The following is a 19,890-nucleotide window of genomic DNA, read 5'->3' on the forward strand; positions in this document are numbered from 1 at the left end:
ATAAACCTTTATATATTTATATGTACACACATATATATTATATATATAATATATAAACCTTTATAACTTTATATATTGTATACAATTACATATAACTTTATATATTATATATTTTATATATAACTTTATAACTATAGATTTGTCTCTTTATCAGACATGGAATATCAACCATTTTACATAAAATATTTTGAAAAAAATCCTTGCATCTTCTTAATCAGAACAAACTAAATATAACTTAATATTTTGTAGGTGACTTAAGATCATCGTTATAAACATGAATGACTCTATGACCTGAAAAGCCTAAAATATTTACTATCTGCCTCTTTACAGAAAAAGTTTACCAATCTCTGGTTTAAGGGGAACATAAAGATATTGACTATATCTAGACTTTAAATTCCCAGAATATGAAATGAAATAATAGGACTAGAGATAATTCCCAATGCAATACAGCCTGACCAATTCAAAAGAAGAAAAGAAAGGAGAGAAGGAAAGAAGAAAGGAAAAATGAAACTAAAAAAAAAAATCAGGATAAATAAAACCTCAATAAACTATACAAGAAAAAATCCATATAGATGAATAATCATTGTTAGACAATACTAAGAAATGAACTAAAAATCCAGCTATACTAAGATTAAGACTAAGAGACAGAGAAAGTCTGAAGTAAATGGATAGCAAAGATATACCAAAAGATTACCAATCAGAAAATTTATAAATCCAAATTAATATCAGATGAAATAATTTTTAAAACAAAAAACACTGTCTCAATGTTAACATATGTTATTTTCATTCAAATTTAACTGTAAAGAGATTTAGAAAAAATATTCTGGAATAAGAATTTAGTGAAAAAAACTGTATACTAGATTAATATTTCAAAATCAATAACTTTCTAAAATTTCTAGCCCTAAGCATCCAGAAATAGAAGCAGAAATTTTAAATATCAAAATATGAAGCTACTAAAATAATATAATATAGAATGAGCAGTTGTATTTTAAAAATTGATCAGCTTCCAGAAATATTTTAGTGTACTTGACAATTAACATGATAATTTTATATTATAACTCAGTGGGAAGATGAATTAGTTAATAAATGGCTGCTATTCCAATTGAGTATTCATTGGGAAAAAATTAAAATGTGATCTTTCTCTTGCACAACAATCCAAAACTAAATTTCAGATATATTAAATATTTCACTGTATAAAAAATTAAGTATTATAAGAAAATCTAAGATATGCATAAAATAATGTTTAGGAAATATATTAAAAAATAAAAGCCTACAAGTTTTTACAAAATTGTATATTAGTCAGGATCCAGTAAGGAAAGCAAGAAATGCATTGATTATTTCAATGAAGGGAATTCAATATACCAAATTGGGTACAAAGGTGTTGGAGGGCTCAGTGAGCAAGAAGACAGAACAAGAACGTAACCAGAGAGAGTAATTGCAGGAAGAAGTGCATGCACGTGCACACACACATACTCACTCACTCACTCCAGGGCTGGGAGAACAGAGGGAAGAGATTGCGGTTACCAAAACCCAGGACCCCAGGGGTCCTACAAGCCTGGTCTCAGACCTCTGTCTCACACCCAACAGGAAGCCAGCTGCAAGGAGAAAATGGTTCGCGGAGTCTCAGCTCCAACATTTGGAATGACTTTGGACTTTGGAGCTAAAAAAAAAAAAAATTAATAACTGGTACAGATAAAGTTGACTACATAATCCTTAAATGCTTTGTATGGCAAAAGAGATCATAAACATAGTCAATAGACAACAGATTTGCAATAAGGACAAAATCATAATTTTCTTGGCAATCTATCATACAATGTGTAGGAGCATCATGGAGAACCGCCTCTGATACCCTCCTGCATATAATAATTATAAATTCTGAACAATGTAAATATTTAAAAAACTGTTTAAAAGCAATGGAGAGTGACCAGAAACAGGCAAAAATTGGAAGGGATTCAAGCCTTGAAAGAATGGAAATGCATGGTTGAGACCTACTTTTAGGCAGCCTTTTTCCTGAGGGCCTACTTTAGCCAAAAAGGAACAGAGCCACTAGAACTCAAACAGAAACTATTTTATTTGCTTGAGATGTCAAGGATAGAATTTGGGACTGTCAGAGTGGCTGAAAATTGAGAGGAAAAGTCCTCAAAAGGAGGGGACCATTCATTGGAAGAAGCCCCCAAATCCGTGAAAAAAAATAAAACTCCTTTCAAATCACTGGATGATATCTATCTAAATTGCACTTGTTTAGGGAAGAGTCCAAAGGCACTAACAAGAAATTGTCTATTGAAAATTTTAACTACTTATTATACATATGTATTATATTAATACTTATATAATTTTAAATTTTAGTTAAATGGTTATGTATTAAAGTTTAAATGATATGCTAAATATATTAAAATCATTTAAATTATGTACACATATTCTTCTTAGAAAGTCTATTTTTGTGTTCTAACATCATCTCTTAAAGATTTATTTTTAACTCTTTTGTGTCTTCACTTCCTCAAAGGGAATGCTTTGTTCACTATGATCAATTTGGCTTCCTTTTCTGGGGTTACACAGTCCCCTGAAGTGTATTCTGATTTTGCTGTGCTTGTTCATGTTATGTCGCTTCAACATTCAGATGGCTTTGTACCCTCCATCACTGTCCCCAGTGAGTGTCTGTTCTGCTGGATCAGTGGTGAATCAACTGACCAATGACTGCCAGTTCTGGGAGAGAGGGCGTCTCTGTCAACAGGGGCAAGAAAGGGGGCAATGAAGCCCACAGGCTGGTTCCTGCCCTGAGCTTCCCCTCAACCAAGACTGTTAAGATGCGGCAAGCCCTCATAAGACCAAAGGTAGCAAGCAAGCAAATTCATTCCCACGCTGAATCCCATGCCCCTTCAGGGAACCACAGAAGCACCAACATGCTTGAGTCCTGGAGGAAAGACAGGGCCTCTGAGCCACCTTTGGTACATCAGCTGTTTTATTCATCAAGGAAAATAATTTCTATACCTACCTTCTCCAATGGGGATCATGCCACCTCAGATGTACCTGCTACCCCCTACCAGTTTGACTGCCCTGCTTGAGTCCACCAGAGAAGAAACGGAAAGGAGATATGATCAAATTACTAGAAGAACTGTATTTATTAGATGACTTTACTAATTCTAATAGTTCCTTTAGCAGATACTTTTATGTTTCCCATGTATACAAAAGTATAAGCTACATGTAATAACATTTTTTTCCTTTTTATGAACAAGGAGTGAGTCATTCATTTTATTATTTTCCCAAACAACGGTGACTATTAGTTCTATATAATTTAGCTTGAACCCAAGCTTTGGCACGGCTTAACCACATCATTACACTATGAAGAAAATGGAGACATTGCATTGTATTTCCATGCAGGGATCAGATTTAGGCCTTAGTGTAAGAAAAGTTTAAGATATATTTTAGGAGATTTAGCTCCTATTCAGAAGCCATAAATAAAACCTTAAATACCACACTGTTAGAAAAGAAGTGAATCCTTGCCACTAAGAGTCTTTCCCTACTAAAAATTGATTGGATCGGTTTATTATGGAAGTAATAGCCCTTTATTTTAGTTCATTTTTTATAGTCTTTTTAAAATGTTTATTTTGTTGTTGTTTTGTTTTGTTTTTTGGGTTTGTTTGTTTTACATATATACAACCTTATGAAGTACTACTGTATTACATAACCACTCACGTGAAATGTTCCTCCCAGGGTTGTGCACTGTAGCAACCCTGTCCACATATAACCTTATGTAAATGTATACATGTGATCATGCATGTGCACTGATCACAACTTAATGAAGTCTCTCTGAATACCCCTCTTGCTCAGTTGAACTATATCTCCCCTTCATCTCTTTTTTTATACCTTTCCCTACCCCTGCAAACCATAAATCATGTAATGATCTACCACGTTAGAAACCTCTTACATTATTGCATGTTTAAATAACCATGTTTATACTATATTTAAATAATTATAGGTAATCTACAGAATCTTTCTTTTTTTAAGATTTTTTATTTATTTAAGAGAGAGAGCACAGAGGGAGAGGGAGAGGGAGCGAACTCCCTGATGAGCAGAAAGCCTGATGTGGAGCTCAATCCCAGGACCCTGGAATCATGACCTGAGCCAAAGGCAGATGCTTAACTGACTGAGCCACCTATGTGCCCTCTATAGAATCTTTCTTTTTAACCTTTCTTTTATAGGAGATATTATACATTTATTTATTTATTTCCCTATTTCCTTACTGGTTGTACAAATCTCAACAAATCATCTGGCATATCTCTATTTCCTTTTTAAAAAACTTTTTTTTTGTTTATTCTACATTTTTTGGTTTATTCTACATTTTAAAATTATTTTTGAAATAAAACTTTCATCTGAGAAATACAGAGATCTTAAATGTCTAATGCCTTTTAAAAAATATATTTTATTTATTTATTTAAGAGAGAGTGAGCAAAAGAGAGAACGTGTGAGTATGAACAGGGGGAGGGGCAAAGGGAGGGAGAAGCTGACTCCCTACTGAGCAGGGAGGATGACCTGGGGCTTGATCCCAGGACTCCAAGATCATGACCTGAGCGGAAGGCAGATGTTTAACCCACTGGGCCACCAGGCACCCCTGATTTAATGACTTTTGATACAATGTACACACCCTTGTAACCAATACTGCAGTTAACACCTTTCATTATCTTGGAAAAATAGCTAAAACTAAAAGGATGGGGCATACGAACTGTATTTGTGCTACTGGTAGGAATGAAAATGGTACAGTCACTTTGGAAAACAGATTGCTTCGTAAAAAGCTAAATAGGTATTACTGTGTGACCCTGCCATTCTACCACTGGATAGTGTTGAATGAAATGATGCATCTGTCTTTCCTCCAGGACTCAAGCATGTTGGTGCTTCTGTGGTTCCCTGAGGGGGCACAGGATGCAGCGTGGGAATGAATTTGCTTGCTTGCTACCTTTGGTCTTATGAGGGCTTGCTGCATCTTAACAGTCTTGGTTGAGGGGAAGCTCAGGGCAGGAACCAGCTTGTGAGCTTCATTGCCCCCTTTCTTGCCCCTGTTGACAGAGACTCCCTCTCTTCCAGAACTGGCAGTCATTGGTCAGTTGATTCACCACTGATCCAGCAGAACAGACACTCACTGGGGACAGTGATGGAGGATGCAAAGTCATCTGAATGTTGAAGCGACATAACATGAGCAAGCACAGAAAAATCAGAATACACTTCGGGGGACTGTGTAACCCCAGAAAAGGAAAACCAAACTGATCATAGAGAACAAAGCATTCTTTAAATACAGAAAACAAATTGGTGATTGCAGGGGGGAGGTCAAGGGGGGATGGGTGAAATTGATAAAGGCAATTAAGAGGTACAAGTTACGAAATAGGTAAGTCACAGAGATGAAGGTACAGTATTGGGAATAGAACCAATAATATTTTAATAATGTTGTATAGTGACCACACTTATCATTATAAGCACTGAGTAATAATGTATAGAATTGTCAAATCAGTATGTTGTATACCTGAAGCTAATATAATTTGTTATGTTAGTAACACTTTAATAAAAAATAGAACAAAGAATTCTCTGAGGAAAAAGTGAAGAAACAAAAGAATTAAAGATAAATCTTAGAGATGACTTTAGAGCACAAAGAGAGACTTACTAGGAAAAATAGGTATGCATTATTTAATTAAATGATTTTAAATTATTTAGCATATGATCATTTAAACTTTTATAACAACCATTTAACTAAAATTTAGTTAAAATTATATAATTATATATATAATTATAATTAAAAATTAGTTAAAATTATGTATTATATAATTATATATATAAAAGTATATATATAATTATAAATTATCTACAAAAATAAAATTATATAATTATATAATATATATAATTATTATATAATATGTATGTATAATTAGTAGTTAAAAATTTCAATAGACAAACTAAAAAGGAAGATAGTCACAGCAGAGAACAGGTTTACCAGTCTGGAAAACAAAACAAAACAAAAAAGTCTAAAATACAGAGAAAACACAGTGCTGAAGAGGACAGAGGGGACAGGGGAAAGACCGCTCTGGAAAGCTGGGAAGTGTGGGGGATCTTTTCAGGGTGCCATCTGCATAAATCAACTCCATTTGAGTCTCCTTCTCCCATCACTTTTCTTTTGATACTACTGATGCTTCTGGTATGGGAGCCAAACTTTGAGAAACATGAAACCAGAGAAACCAGACCACCAAACAAGCTACCACAAAGGCTGCCTCTTCTGCCTTGTGAATGTAACTTGGTTTTGAATAACAGAAACTTCACAAAAACCCCATTTACAAAAAGTAAAAATTTAAAGATATTTAAAGTGAAAAAAAATCATAGAAATAATGAATTTCACCATATTAACTAATTCTTAAATTTCTTCCAAAGTGATGATCCACTATAAGAAATTTGACATGAAAGACTATTATCCAAGTTGGCAAGATTCTATTAACTTTTTAAATCAAAACCATAAACTTAATGCTAATGAGAACACTAGATTCATCTCCTTGCACAGCTTAAAATAAACTTCCAAAATGTTGTGTCCATAGTGAATTTCTGAAAACTAAGCTATATTTTCCCCACTGACCCTTTTCACTTTTAAACAGGGATGTTTCCCTTTCAAAAATGAATGAATATTCCAAGCCTTAATAAGAATGAAAATATAAGATTGAACACGTAAGTGAAAAGTATGTTTTTGAAAAGTCAATTTGATTAATATTTTTAGTATGGTTTATAATAAGGTACAAACTAAACTGAAAGCCTTAGGGTTTGAGGAACATGAAAGAGAGACAACACAGAGTCACAGCACTGTTTCTAATTTCTATAAGTATAGGAATGGAGCAGCCTGCTTCTCTCTGGTATGAAAGAATCTATTTATATGTCTGTAAATATTTATTTTTAAAATCTCAACATCATAAATCAAAGCCCAGCATTAATATTTCCTAATCCTTTACTTTTGACAGGGTGTTTACCTAAAGATTTTTTGTATTTAAAAGGATCCACACCTTTAACTTGTTTGTAAAAATCCTGACTTCTTTCATGCTCAATTACCAGTGAGGTACAATAAACAGCCACAGTTGGTATTCTGGCAAGAAAAAATGAGGAGTATATCAATTACTAGCTTGTTGGGTATCGTTAAGAGTTGAAACAGAGGTACACACATGCGCTATACAAGGTGGGTTCTAGAATGCCTGTTGATTGCTGGAAAATACCATTACAGATCAAGTGGCTTACAATCAAATAAAAAACTTTTTAGCCAAGGTCACCAATTATTTGTGGAGAAGATGCTGAAGGATTTTGGAAACAATGTCTATAACCACCAGCCAAAGGTGGACAGGAGTCTTGACGATACAGACTGTCAATACTATCTGCCTCACACACTCTGTCATTTAGAGTCATACAATCTGCTTTTCTGAGAGCTCCTGTGTAAGCCCATTTATGAAATGTGACTTCCTGAAAGGTGTGGAAGGGTTTTGTCTTGCAGGTTGCATTTGTCTTTGTAATCTCAGCATCGCCTGGAGTCTGGCACACAGTAAAAGTTCACAACAGGTTTCTGACTGAAAGAGTTTGCATTTGGTAAGTCACCATGACTGTTTATAATAATTTCTGCTCTCCGGCAAATAATGTCATAGGAACGCTACTGTAAATATAAAGAAAGACATATCTTGAAATGTCAGCACAGCCACAGCTAGATTACCTTCTCCATATCTGTTAATTGAAGGTTGTACAAAAGACTAAGTAAGGTCCCTACACTTTCAAAAATTATGTAATTCTTGAAATAATTGCACAAGTTCCTTTTCACAGAAAACATATGCTGTGCCTACATGCCTAAACATTCCCAACAGTGATGACTTTTATCCAGGGAGGGTGGGGCAATGTGGATGGATGGAATCAATTAGCAAGCCATTATTCCAGCTACTAAGACAGAGAGACTTTTGGGAAGGTCTAGCTCTGTTTGCAGGAATGCCAGTTTGTAAAATAATGGCAACTACCTTTTCCTGAATGCCTATTACAAGTCAGGTATCACACTAGGCACTTTACATATGCTGTTGCTAATGCTCACAGCAAGCTGCCCCAGATCCGAGTCAATAAGCAACTGAGCCAAACGCAAGCCTAGGATCTGCCAGAATCCCAAGTCCGTATTTTCAGGTTGGTGGGCTTCTCCGGAGGCTGTTCCAGCAAAGCCAAGGTGCAGTGGCAAACAAAAGGTGGGGGTAACATGCTGAGACTGGGTGGGAAACCAGAAGGATGGAGACTGACATGGGGGGCTCAGAGAAAACCATGTCTGAGGAGAACGACAAGGCACAGTTACTCAGTCCTCCTCATTAAATATCAGTCCTCATTAAATATCAGTCAAGCTTTGGGGATAGTTATGTAAAGGGTGACACAGAACTGGAGAGCCTTCAGGTGGGGCTCCTGAGGCTACAGCCAGGGCATTCCCCTTGGCCCCACTCTCTCTTTCGTGGGGTCTGGAAATTTAAAGATTCCTATTATTTTACTTTTCTTTAATGATTCTAAAAGTGCTTAATCTTACAAATACATGCTATTTCTATTTCAAAAGGACAGTCAGAACAGAGTGTGCAACTTTGATGTTGCTGTGATTTTTTTATGTAGTGAGAGCAAACTGTTTTTTGTTTGGTTTTTGATTACTTCATTTAAAAATTTATAGTAAGGGAACAAATTCATGTCTAGCTTTAAAATGTGTTGAGTTGTTTAGGTGCATTTTTCAAAGTTGCTTTAATATATACTGGGGGGAAGTATGGCGCTTTTATATATGAACAACCTGGATCCAGGCAAAAATTTGCAAAAGCCATAAAGAAGTTCAGGAGAAAGAGTTGACTGTGACAGAAAAGGTGAGAAATCTTACTCTATTTTCCTGAGTAGAACAGAGTCATGCTGGGAAATGTGGAGCCTCCACAGTTGAAATTTCTTCTTTTTCTGTCAAACTAAAGAGAAGAGAAAGATAGTTTTGAAAGGAAGACACACAAAATACTTGGAGATTATTTCAACAACTAAATAGGGAGAGGTTGAGATAACAGACAGCTACCATGTTGAGAAAGGCTCCTGGGGGTCGTTCATCTTTGATAGTGTATTTTTACACCAAAAACTGACACCTGAAGTAACATAGATGAAAAATTAGAGGTTCAGTTTTTATTTTTTAATTTTTTTAAAGATTTTACTTAGAGAGAGACAGAGCGAGCACAAAGGGGGGGGGTCAGAGGGAGAAGCAGACTTCCTGCTGAGTGGGGAGCCTAATGCAAGACTAGATTCTGGGACTCGGGGATCATGACCTGAGCCGAAGGCAGTTGCTTAACTGAGCCACCAAGGTGCCCTAGAGGTTCCATTTTTAAAGCTTTAGGAAAGGATTAAGACTAAGAAGACATAAAGGTAAGACAGAAAATTAATTCACTATATTTTGGTATTTACATGCCTTTAAATATTGCCACACTAATTTGCCCTAGTCATAATATACTACATAATTTTAATTCCAAATTTGAGAAAAACTATTATTGAACGGAAAAGCTCCTTGGACAGGGGCTATGCTTTGTATATCTTTGTAGCTCTCCACTTCTGTTCACAGTCAACCCACAGGAAATGTTAGTAAATGAATGGGGGAAGAAATCTGTGTTTTTGATTTAACTGCTCCTTTGGGAAGCTTATCCGTTTGAACTTTAGGCAAAGAACCTGAGGCCCAGGGCCAAACTCAAAAGTCTTCTTAGAGCATGCATTTGCCTGTGTGATGCTATTGGGTTGGAAGTGTGGCCAATTGGAGAATATATGCCCCATCCAAAAGTATTCAAATTCATTTTTGGTTTAAAACCCCGTGCCTTCCTAACGCTGTAGTATGTATAGCAATCCTTGGTGATACTGGTTGAGTGCCTACAATGTTCTGGGTGCTATGAATTCTTTTGATAACTCAGTAGGGTAGGTAATGGGAGCCCATTTTACAAATGAAGGAATAGGCTTACAGAAGTAAAATAACTTGCTGAAGTCCACCCAGCTACTAAGTAACTCAGGCTGGACACTGTTGATGGAAGCAAGCTTGTTGGAGGTATATGAGGAAACAAGCTTATGTAATAAATTGCAAAGTCCAACCTCTCCAGTGAGAGCAAACATTTCATTTTACTTTGTTTTTGCACTCTACAATGATGGTACATATATAGTATTTTATTCACTTTAAAAGAAAAAAAAAAAGCTTTACAAGTGTTATTTTTTGAATTCACAATGTTCCCATGAGGAACGAAGAGAAATTCTTCACTTTTTACATTTAAGTGAACAGAAAAAAAACAAAAAACAAAAAAACAAAAAACAAAAAATAGACCCTAGAAGACAAAGGCTATAATGTAAACTTTTCAAAGCAACCCAGCAAGGGAGCAGTGTGAAGAAGATGGAGCACAATGGCTTGTGCTTTCTAATTAGTGCTTTAACTACAACACACTGCTGCTATGCTTGAAATAACTGGGACGTTGTATTCTTGCATTTCATTATTTGGAGTTTTGAAATACAATTTGAAGAAAATAAGATCTCTAAAAAAAGAGACCTTAATACTGATGATTTATATTATAAACATTCTTTTAAGCCTCAAAAATATTTACTCTCTAGGGTTTCTTATACTCTGAGCTTTCATAATACAATTAAATGCTTGTTTTTGAATTTATTAGGTACTTAACCTACAGGTTGAGGTATAGTATCATTTCTCAAACATAAAGTGTGTGGCGACTTGATAATTAAAGAACATTATGAAATAAAGGAAACCATCTTAGAAATAACAATAGCTAAGAAATAGAGAGTTCACCACCTAAAAGGCACTATACTAAAACACTTCATACTAATGTAGTGCCTCCAATAATCCTATGAAGGGGATAGTATTATCATCCCAATTTTACAAATGAGGGAACTGTGACACAGAGAAAAATTACTGGTATAATTTTCAACCCTGGAATCACATTTATAATTCTCTATGACCAAGAGAGAAATAGTATACAAATATTAGAAGTGGAAGGTACCTTATAGATCATTTTGTCCATCATTTCTCTCACTGGGCTCCACGTAAGAAGATATGGGTCAAACAGATCGCTGGTCAAATAGATTTGGAGATCATTGCCTTCTCCTCTCTTGTCAGTCACAACTTCAGATTGTTTAATTTCTTTTACAAGTTCACATCACCTCAGAATAAAAGTTTATTCATTAAAAAAAAAAACTATGAAATAACATGCTAAAAGCATTTGAAAAAGTTCTTTTTCATAAAGTTCTTTTAACAATCCCCCTTCTGTAATTTTGTATTTTTTATGTCATTAGCCAACTTTTCTTTGTTTCACAAAACTACCTTAAGCAAAATGATCAAGGTTGGCAAACTACAACTACCAATTCAAATCCAAGAGAAAAATGTTTTTAAATTTTTGTACATGGTATAAAAATAAAAAAGAAAGAATATATGATAGAGCCCTTATCTGACCCTTCAAACTTAAAATATATAGTATCTGCTCCTTTGGAAAGAAAGTTTGCCAACCCTTGGAATAATCAAACACTGAAAGGGCAGGTACGGTCTAAAGAGGTTTTTCTTACACGATGTAAATATGAGATTGTTTTCTCTATTCCACTACTGGAGTAACTAATTTACAGAATTAAGTGGCATTCGAAACAAAATGTTTACTTTTTATTAGCTTTGGCAGGTGAAAACATTAAAAAAATTTTTTTTTTAAGATTTGAGAGAGAGAGTGAGAGTGGGGTGAGGGGCAGAGAGAGAGGAAAGAGAGAAAGAAAATCCTCAAGCAGACTCCCTGCCAAGTGCGGAGTCTGATGCAGGGCTCGATCCCACAACCACGAGATGACCCGAGCCAAAATCAAGAATCGGACGCTCAACTGACTGAGCCACCCAGGTGCCCCTGAAAACACCGTTTTGCAAACTCGGGAGTATAAGAAATAGAATTTATTTCTATAACAACTTAATTTCTATTTCTCTTTCTACCCAGGGAGTTGGAAATTAATGTCATTTTGGGATTCCCTTCTTTTTCCCATGGTTGAGACTAATTTTGAGAGGACATTTGGTTACAGAGTACCACATGTTGCTACTGCTGAGACAGGCCTTACCCTTTCTGCTCCTGGGTTACTGGTCTGTCTCACCTTGTACGCAGCCTTCTTTCCCACTCACAGGACCTCTTCAAGACTTCCCCACAGTTACCTCCTTACTGTCTAAGGCCCTAATTACAGGCTCACTAAATAGCCAGGTTTTTTTCTGGTTGGATGATTTATTGCCTGTAATTAACATTTGTTTGTTTCAAGTCTTAGGTCTTACCTAAGCTTTAGAAGATATCACTCTTAGCTTCACTGTATTCAGTAATACCTCTTTTATAGCATTTGTTTACATTATTAATTTTCTATTTTTGAATTTGTTTGCTCCATGGTTTCTAAACACCTTTTGAGAATAGGCACCATTTTGTTTTTTCATTTATGTGTCTCCTGTTCATAGCAATTTCTGATACAGATTAGGCCTCAATTATTGGTTCATATTAATGAATCACTAAAGTCTCTCCATTATAGAAGACTTTTCAGACTTGATTATAGTTTGGTTAGCATTTGAGTTATTGTATACAACAGGAATAAACATTACATTTCCCTTATTCTTCTACTGAGCAGACTGGTCTTTCTTTACATCAAATGAGATTTTGTGAATGTGTGTAAATATTTACACACACACACCCCTGAGGTTCTTTAAAAAGTTTCAGATAAATATAGTAGAAAGTGGAACTAGAACTGGTGAGGACATTAGATATTACCAAATTAGAGCTTTTCATTAAATATTAAAATAAGGTCCAGATGGCACATGGTAACCCCTAGTTGGATAGACACTGAATTAACTTAGTACAAATATAACAATTACTTATTTTAGATAGACATTTTGTCTTGGCCTATGAATATCCCAGCTCTTGATACGGAAATGGAATAGCTCTAAGTACCCCCTAATTTCTCCAAGTATTAATTTTGTTGCCTGCTTATCCGCTAATCAACAGAAGATGTAGCTTTACATACCTGTCAAGGAGCTCGACCTTGATTTGAGTCCCATCCAGCAGCTTCAGTGTAGAACTGAAGCAGATACGAGCTGATGAAGGAACCATGTGGAAAGCTATATACCTCACTGTACTAGCTTAGTTCTCCAAAGAAACGTTATCCCTAAATTATGACTTCATATTTGCTTATTGGCTTTGTTCTGAGAAGCAAGTTTACACATTCTCTGTGAAATCACAGTTGAAGATGAAGGGGGTCAACTGAAATTCAGTTAAACACAGTGATATGTGTCCAGAACTGTGTCCAGGGCAACACAACTCAATCTGGGAAATTTGGACAAGCTGGTCACTTTGGAGATGGTCTCTGCTGAAAAAAAGGTGGGTACTTAATCAAGCATCACTAAATACCTGAAATATCCCTTAAAATTACTTATCTCACATCACTTCAATTCCATGCTCAAATAGACTTCTGATTATGACATGAAGAGAGAAGGTGTTGTGGCTTGGAGATGAGAGCATTCCAGTTACTGGAATGTTTTCCATTGTAACTCGATAAAAGTGATTTTTAAAATATATTCATAATAGAGACATACAATCTTAGTAAATATTGATAAGGTCCAGTTATTGCCAAGAACCACTCAGCTACAACTTCCTAGACCAAGTTCTGAAAGGATGGGGACTATCTTCTTCAATCCTGGAAAATCAGTAGCTGTCATCCAATGCCTGGAATATGTAGGAGCTTGGATATTTGCTGAGTGGAATGAATAAATGATGTACACATAGCTAATTCATTTTGAGGCTTCTTGGTAGCCAACCATATTTCTTCCTGTTGTTCCCAAATTCTGTATCCTTGCATATGCCTTTCTATTTAAATTTTAGTAAAGACATTTGTTTATTGTTAACACTCTTCACATAAGAACTCACAATGTAACTTCCTTCTAAGTTTTGGTGCCAGAAAAATTGTTCTCTAGGAAAAATTAAGTGCTGCCTTTTATTAAATGTAAAAACTTCATCCATCGTAGTCTTTTTGTCTTTGCTGCCAGGAAATTCAAAGATATATTTACGTATAATTACAATGATTATTTTATCTTCTGATAAGATTTCTCTTTTAAATAATACTTGTTTTAATCTTTTGTTATATTTTAATATACTTCTATTTCTAAGTTTATGCATCTTAAATATCTACTGACTTCCCGTGGTAAAAGAGAATTTTGCCTGCTTGAGACAATTTCCCCTTGCTTTCTTTTCTTCCCCCAGCCACCAAATTATTAGTATTTAATGATGCTTTGTTGGTTACCTTTATAACTTTTATCTTTATAACTTTAATATGCTCAGGCCTTTCCTCTTTGCTCCCTTTCCCAGAGACAGTGTCTCAATTTTTCATGTCCCCCCTTTATCACTCTCCTGTGAAGTAAGGATATTAATACCCTCTCTCCCCTCAGGTCTTCTTCCACCAGCTCTTTCAATCTTCCAATTCTTAACAGCTGTCTTTTTACATTGTCAAGGTTGATATTTACATTCAGTGTTATAATCAATGTCTACTATGTTCTATGGATTAATTCTAAAACAGTATATTACTGTAGCTATCATTCACTGAAGAGCTCAGTAGTATACATTGAAACATTCTTTTCTTGTATTGCTTGTTGTTTTTCCTGGAGCTCCTGCTTTTTTCCCTTTTACTTAAAAAAAAAATACAATATGCATTTTCATTTCCTTTAGTATAGTGGCACTGAGACAGAAGTCAGTTCCAGGGTCCTTATTTTGCCAGTACCTTGTTGCATGGCTGAACAAATTAATTACTTGTTTGAAGTTTGCATGGAATAAGAGGGCCTTGACCTTTTAGAAAGTGATCACTATGGATGATCTCTAAATTAGGCATTTTCAGAGGACTTCCAAGAAAATATGTCCTTCATTAGTGAAGTCACAACACTTAAGTCAACTTCATAAAATATAAAGTTAAAGCCATTCCATGACTGATGGGGGGGAAAAAAAAACTTTGTTAGAGCAAAAGTAAATTTCTAAATAGGCAAGAAGCAAATGTATAGAATCTAAGAAGAAAAACAGATTTAAAAAATACAACCAGCCAAATAAAAAGCTAAGAGGTTGATCTGACACATATAAAAAAAAATATTCCTAGCAGTAGTAAAATGTATATGTAGTATTCAAGACAAATACAGCAGTATTTTCAAAATAAATAAATCTTAAAAATAGGCTAAATACACATTCCCGAAGCAAATGTATAGAATCTAAGAAGAAAAACATATTTAAAAAATACAACTAGCCAAATAAAAAGCTAAGAGGTTGATCTGACACATATAAAAAAAAAATATTCCCAGCAGTAGTAAAATGTATATGTAGTATTCAAGACAAATACAGCAGTATTTTCAAAATAAATAAATCTTAAAAATAGGCTAAATATACATTCCCCTTAAGCTAATGCAGTTTATATAGGCTTAATCCATATATTCAGACTTAGAGCTTGTAACTAGCAAATTCACCTATCGTGTGCTTTCCATGTGCAAAGAACTATTCTAGGCACCAAGGATGACAAACCCAGAGGGGTATTCAAGGACTTACTGTCCAGAGGCAGGAGACATGAAAGCAATAAATCACAACACACTGTACAGGGTGCCATGTGAGTAAAGACTTTTAAACCACCTAATTGCCTGGGAGACTTAGGGGAGAGGTACTGGAGGAGATAATGTTAAAGCTGAGATTCCAAGAATAAGGATTTTCTTAGATAAAAGGAAGGGAAGGGTATCATAGGAAGAAGGAACAGTTCAACAGACAGGGGATGTGAGAAATCAGAGCCATTTGGATAATGCTGAGATATTTTGCTCCTATAACCAGTGTGACGATAGCAGAGAAAGCAGGATAGTCAGGGAAGAAATACACCAGAAAGGCTTTATCCACCACATGGCAAAAAAAGGATTTCATTCTAAAGTAACTGAAAACTTTTCACAGGAAAGAAATGAAATAATCTGATTTATATTTTTATTATCAAGGAAAGACTGAAAGAAGTCAGGACTTGGCACAAAATCCACTGAGAAAGTTCAAGAAGTAGTCTGTATTACTCTGTTAGGGCTGCCATAACAAAATACAACAAACTGGGTGGCTTAAACAATAGAAATTTATTTTCTCACAGTTCTGGAAGCTGGAAGTCCAAGATCAAGATGCTGGCAGGGTTTAATTCTCCAGAGGCTTCTCTTTTTGGCTTGCAGATGACCTCCTTCCGTGTCCTCATATGGTCTTTTTCTCTCTTGTGTATACATCCCTGATGTCTCCTCCTCTTCTCAGAAGGGCAACAGTCATACTGGATTAGGGCCCTCCTTTTACCTAATTACCTCTTTAAAGGCCCCATCTTCAAGTAAGTCATACTCTCAGGTACTCGAAGTTAGGACTTCAACCTGAGAATTTTGAGGGAACACAACTCAATCTAAAACACAGTGACTGGCAATAAGAATGGAGAAGAAAGGACAAATGGAAGGATACCTAAGAAGTAGAAATCAAATACTTGATTGGTTGATGAGTTAGGGATATACAGGAGATAAGCTCTGCTTGATTTCTGGTTTAGGCAATGAGGTATATGCTGGTGCCATTTGTAAAAACAAAAACAAAAACAAACAAACAAAAACAAAAATGATATAGAAGGAGAAGGAGGCTTGGTATGCCCAGAAAAATGAGGAGTTCAAGTTGTAACTGAAGTCGTAATTTCTAGTTAACAGGTAAGTTATTAACTTTGGAGTTTAGGAAAAAATAATACAGATATATTAACAATATGATATATATGATATGATATAATAATATAGATGGAAACCAAAGGTATAGGAGATTGTCCAGAAAGAAAATGCAAAATAAAAACAGAAGGCTATGAAGGTATACCTAGATAAAGAATCAGAAAAGAGTAAAGTGATACAAAAATTAAGGGCAAGAAGAATTAAGTAGGAGATGGTTGTTAATTCCTAAGACTTTTTCAGAAAGTAAATGATATTTTATTTCAAAGATGTGTTTTTTATGGGTTCTAATTTGTGCTTTTTATGAGTTCTGATTTGCTTATGTGAGTAAACTACAATACCATTCGTAATGATTTCTCACTACCCAAAGTGTGTTCAAAATACCCTATCAATATTATATAGCATTTCTTACCTCTTTTGAAAAGTATAAATCTTTAGAATGAAAAATACCTTTAAAACCAAAATATGATGTCACATACAAGTTGGCTCCACGCCTGGTGAAGAGCTCAATGTGGGGCTTGAACTCACGACCCTAAGATCAAGACCTGAGCTGAGATCAAGAGTTGGATGCTTAACTGATTGAGCCACCCAGGCACCCCAATGTCACATATCTTAAACTAATCAGTAAACTGATTTTTTTTTTCAAGATCAATTATTCTTGACAACACTCCCATTTATGTTGGAAGGCAAATTTTGAGGTTAGCTACCTACAACAATGTATATGCCTTAAATACTATACAGGTGGTAAGATATCTAAAGGATTAATATTTGAACAATACAATTCATCTTGGGATGCCATGGTCTTACAGCACCAAGTAGCTTGAGATCTGCTCATGAAATATATTTGAATGGCATTAATGATTTAATGTAGAAAATAGAAAACAAGTTGCATAGAGGAGTAACATTTATTTATCAGCTATATTGTATTATATTTAGACAATCAGTTATAGACACTTTAGAATTCCACATTACTCTAGAGACCCAAAGGCACAGATACAAGTGATTTATTATGTTTTTAAAAAGTGACAAAAGGGAATATTAATTCTGGAAGATTTTTAATCAATTCAACACTATTATACACTAGAGAAAAAAAATTTCCACAAACATTCCCTCACAAAGTCCACAGTTTTATATTTACATAGAATTATTATAGCAATTTTAAATGTTAATCTATGATACAATGTTACTTCAGATAACATAAAAATATAGTTTATTTAATAGCCATGCTCCCATTTTTGATGAAAGCTGGTCAGTTTATCCTAATGTTAGTTTAACACTTTAAAAATGCATAATAGACATTCAGTCAGCCTTATAAAACCCCTAAGACAGAGGCTGTCAAACAGAATAGACAGAGGGCTCATCATCACTTATGTCTGAATCATCTTCATCTACTCCTTCAATGACTGATTTCTTCCCTTTACAACAGGATACAATTAATCCAATCAAGAATACCTGTAAATTTAAATAAACTACGTGTTATTTCTTACATCTAAGATCATTCAGAAAGTAATGAATTTAAAATCCAATGGCACTACTGTGATACAAATGGGCAATTAAGGATCACATCATCCCCAGGATACCTGCACTACTTACCCCAAGAAAGGCCCAGTTACCAAAATAGTACGCGGCACTAAAGAACCAGAACTTGTGAAGGAACAGGTATGTCCGGGTAACAGTACACTGATCTATAAAGCAAATAAAGGACAATAGTGAGATAGTTTCTTTCTTGAAATGGACTATTGGGCGCCTGGGTGGCTCAGTCGTTAAGCGTCTGCCTACGGCTCGGGTCATGATCCCAGGGTCCTGGGATCGAGTCCCACATCGGGCTCCCTGCTCGGCAGGAAGCCTGCTTCTCCCTCTCCCACTCTCCCTGCTTGTGTTCCTGCTCTCACTATCTCTCTCTGTCAAATAAATAAATAAAATCTTTAAAAAAAAAAAAAGAAATGGACTATTAAAAATTTATCTAAAAGATTATTAACCAAAACTAAAGACCAAGGTCATACAGTCCATAAGTGTTAGAGATAGGACTGAAATCTAGGTTCTTCTCCAAAGCCCACTCCTCCAGTATTAGTATAGTATTAAATTACCAAATAATATGACATTTAAAAAAAGGAATGCCACCAATGTAATCCTGGCTTTTAGGATAAGAAAAGTTATATTGGATAGTTCAATTTATTTGAAATAGAAGAAGCATTTTAAACTGGAGTTCCAGACATGTCCTAAACGAAAACAGATAAAGTTTTCCTGATGAAGATAAGAAAAAAAAAAAAAAATGAACTAAGTAATCAGATGTGATTATAATTAACTTGTACTTTTCTAAGAATCCAATTCTCAGGACAGCTCAAATTTGAGAGGTGTTTTGAGATTAATTTTTTTTTCTTTTTAAGAATGCTAGCCTGAAAAGGTTGCTGCTCCTAAAGAAATACAAAACTGTTATTTATGGATATGCTTACTGTTTGAAATTTAGATTAGTATTTAAGCTTGAATTAAAAATAAATCATATACCGAAAATCAATCAATCATATACTTTTTCAAAAAAAATTCAACCTTTAAAGAGACAGTGGAGACTGGTTATTTAACATTTGTGTCAGACTCCATACTAATTTTATCCAAATACGTTATTTCCATTAGGTTACAAAATCCTCTAATATAGACATATATCTGAGAAATAATATCTAAGGAAATACTTGTTTATTTAAACTATTCAGAAAGGTCTGGGGCAGCACAATATAATGTATCTCACTGAGAAATCATATATTCTGCAGCTAATAGAGGATTCTAACCTTGCAAATTTCAGAGGGCCTTTACTCATTACAGAAGAAAATCCTTATCTTACAAGGCAACTTCTTTTTAGTCTATTAATTACAAAAAAGATTATGACTTCTGCATATTTCAACCAAAGTTGACAATGGCAAGAAATTCCACATGCAATTAGGAGACTAATATCACATCCTATTGCTGATTAAGAAAATATACTGTTGATTTCTAATTTTATGAACTCTCTTCTCAGTGTCAATAAATAAATGCTATTTTCTCTTAAAACATAAAATTGAGCTGGGAATTCTGTAACCCAGTTTACTACACAAGGGTTCTAATATATTTTACTTTGGGGGCTATCACTTGGTTTTACG

At 34.8% G+C, this 19,890-nt stretch overlaps 1 protein-coding gene across 1 annotated transcript in view; it reads right to left on the bottom strand.

Moving 5' to 3' along the window:
- Window positions 1-17,645: 17,645 nt before the first annotated feature.
- Window positions 17,646-19,890, bottom strand: part of LMBRD1 (LMBR1 domain containing 1) — a 132,761-nt gene continuing 130,516 nt past the window's right edge. The window contains exons 15-16 of the mRNA XM_045867062.3: window positions 18,353-18,444; window positions 17,646-18,211 (exon numbers count right to left, since the gene is read on the bottom strand). Of these exons, the coding sequence (XP_045723018.1) occupies window positions 18,095-18,211; window positions 18,353-18,444 (209 nt within the window). The 3' untranslated portion in view covers window positions 17,646-18,094. The remainder of the gene's footprint in view (window positions 18,212-18,352; window positions 18,445-19,890) is intronic.

This window comes from Mirounga angustirostris, unplaced genomic scaffold, assembly GCF_029215605.1.
Source record: "Mirounga angustirostris isolate CCGP_5_RB_7025 unplaced genomic scaffold, mMirAng1.0.hap1 SCAF_8, whole genome shotgun sequence".
Classification (NCBI taxonomy): Eukaryota; Metazoa; Chordata; class Mammalia; order Carnivora; family Phocidae; genus Mirounga; species Mirounga angustirostris.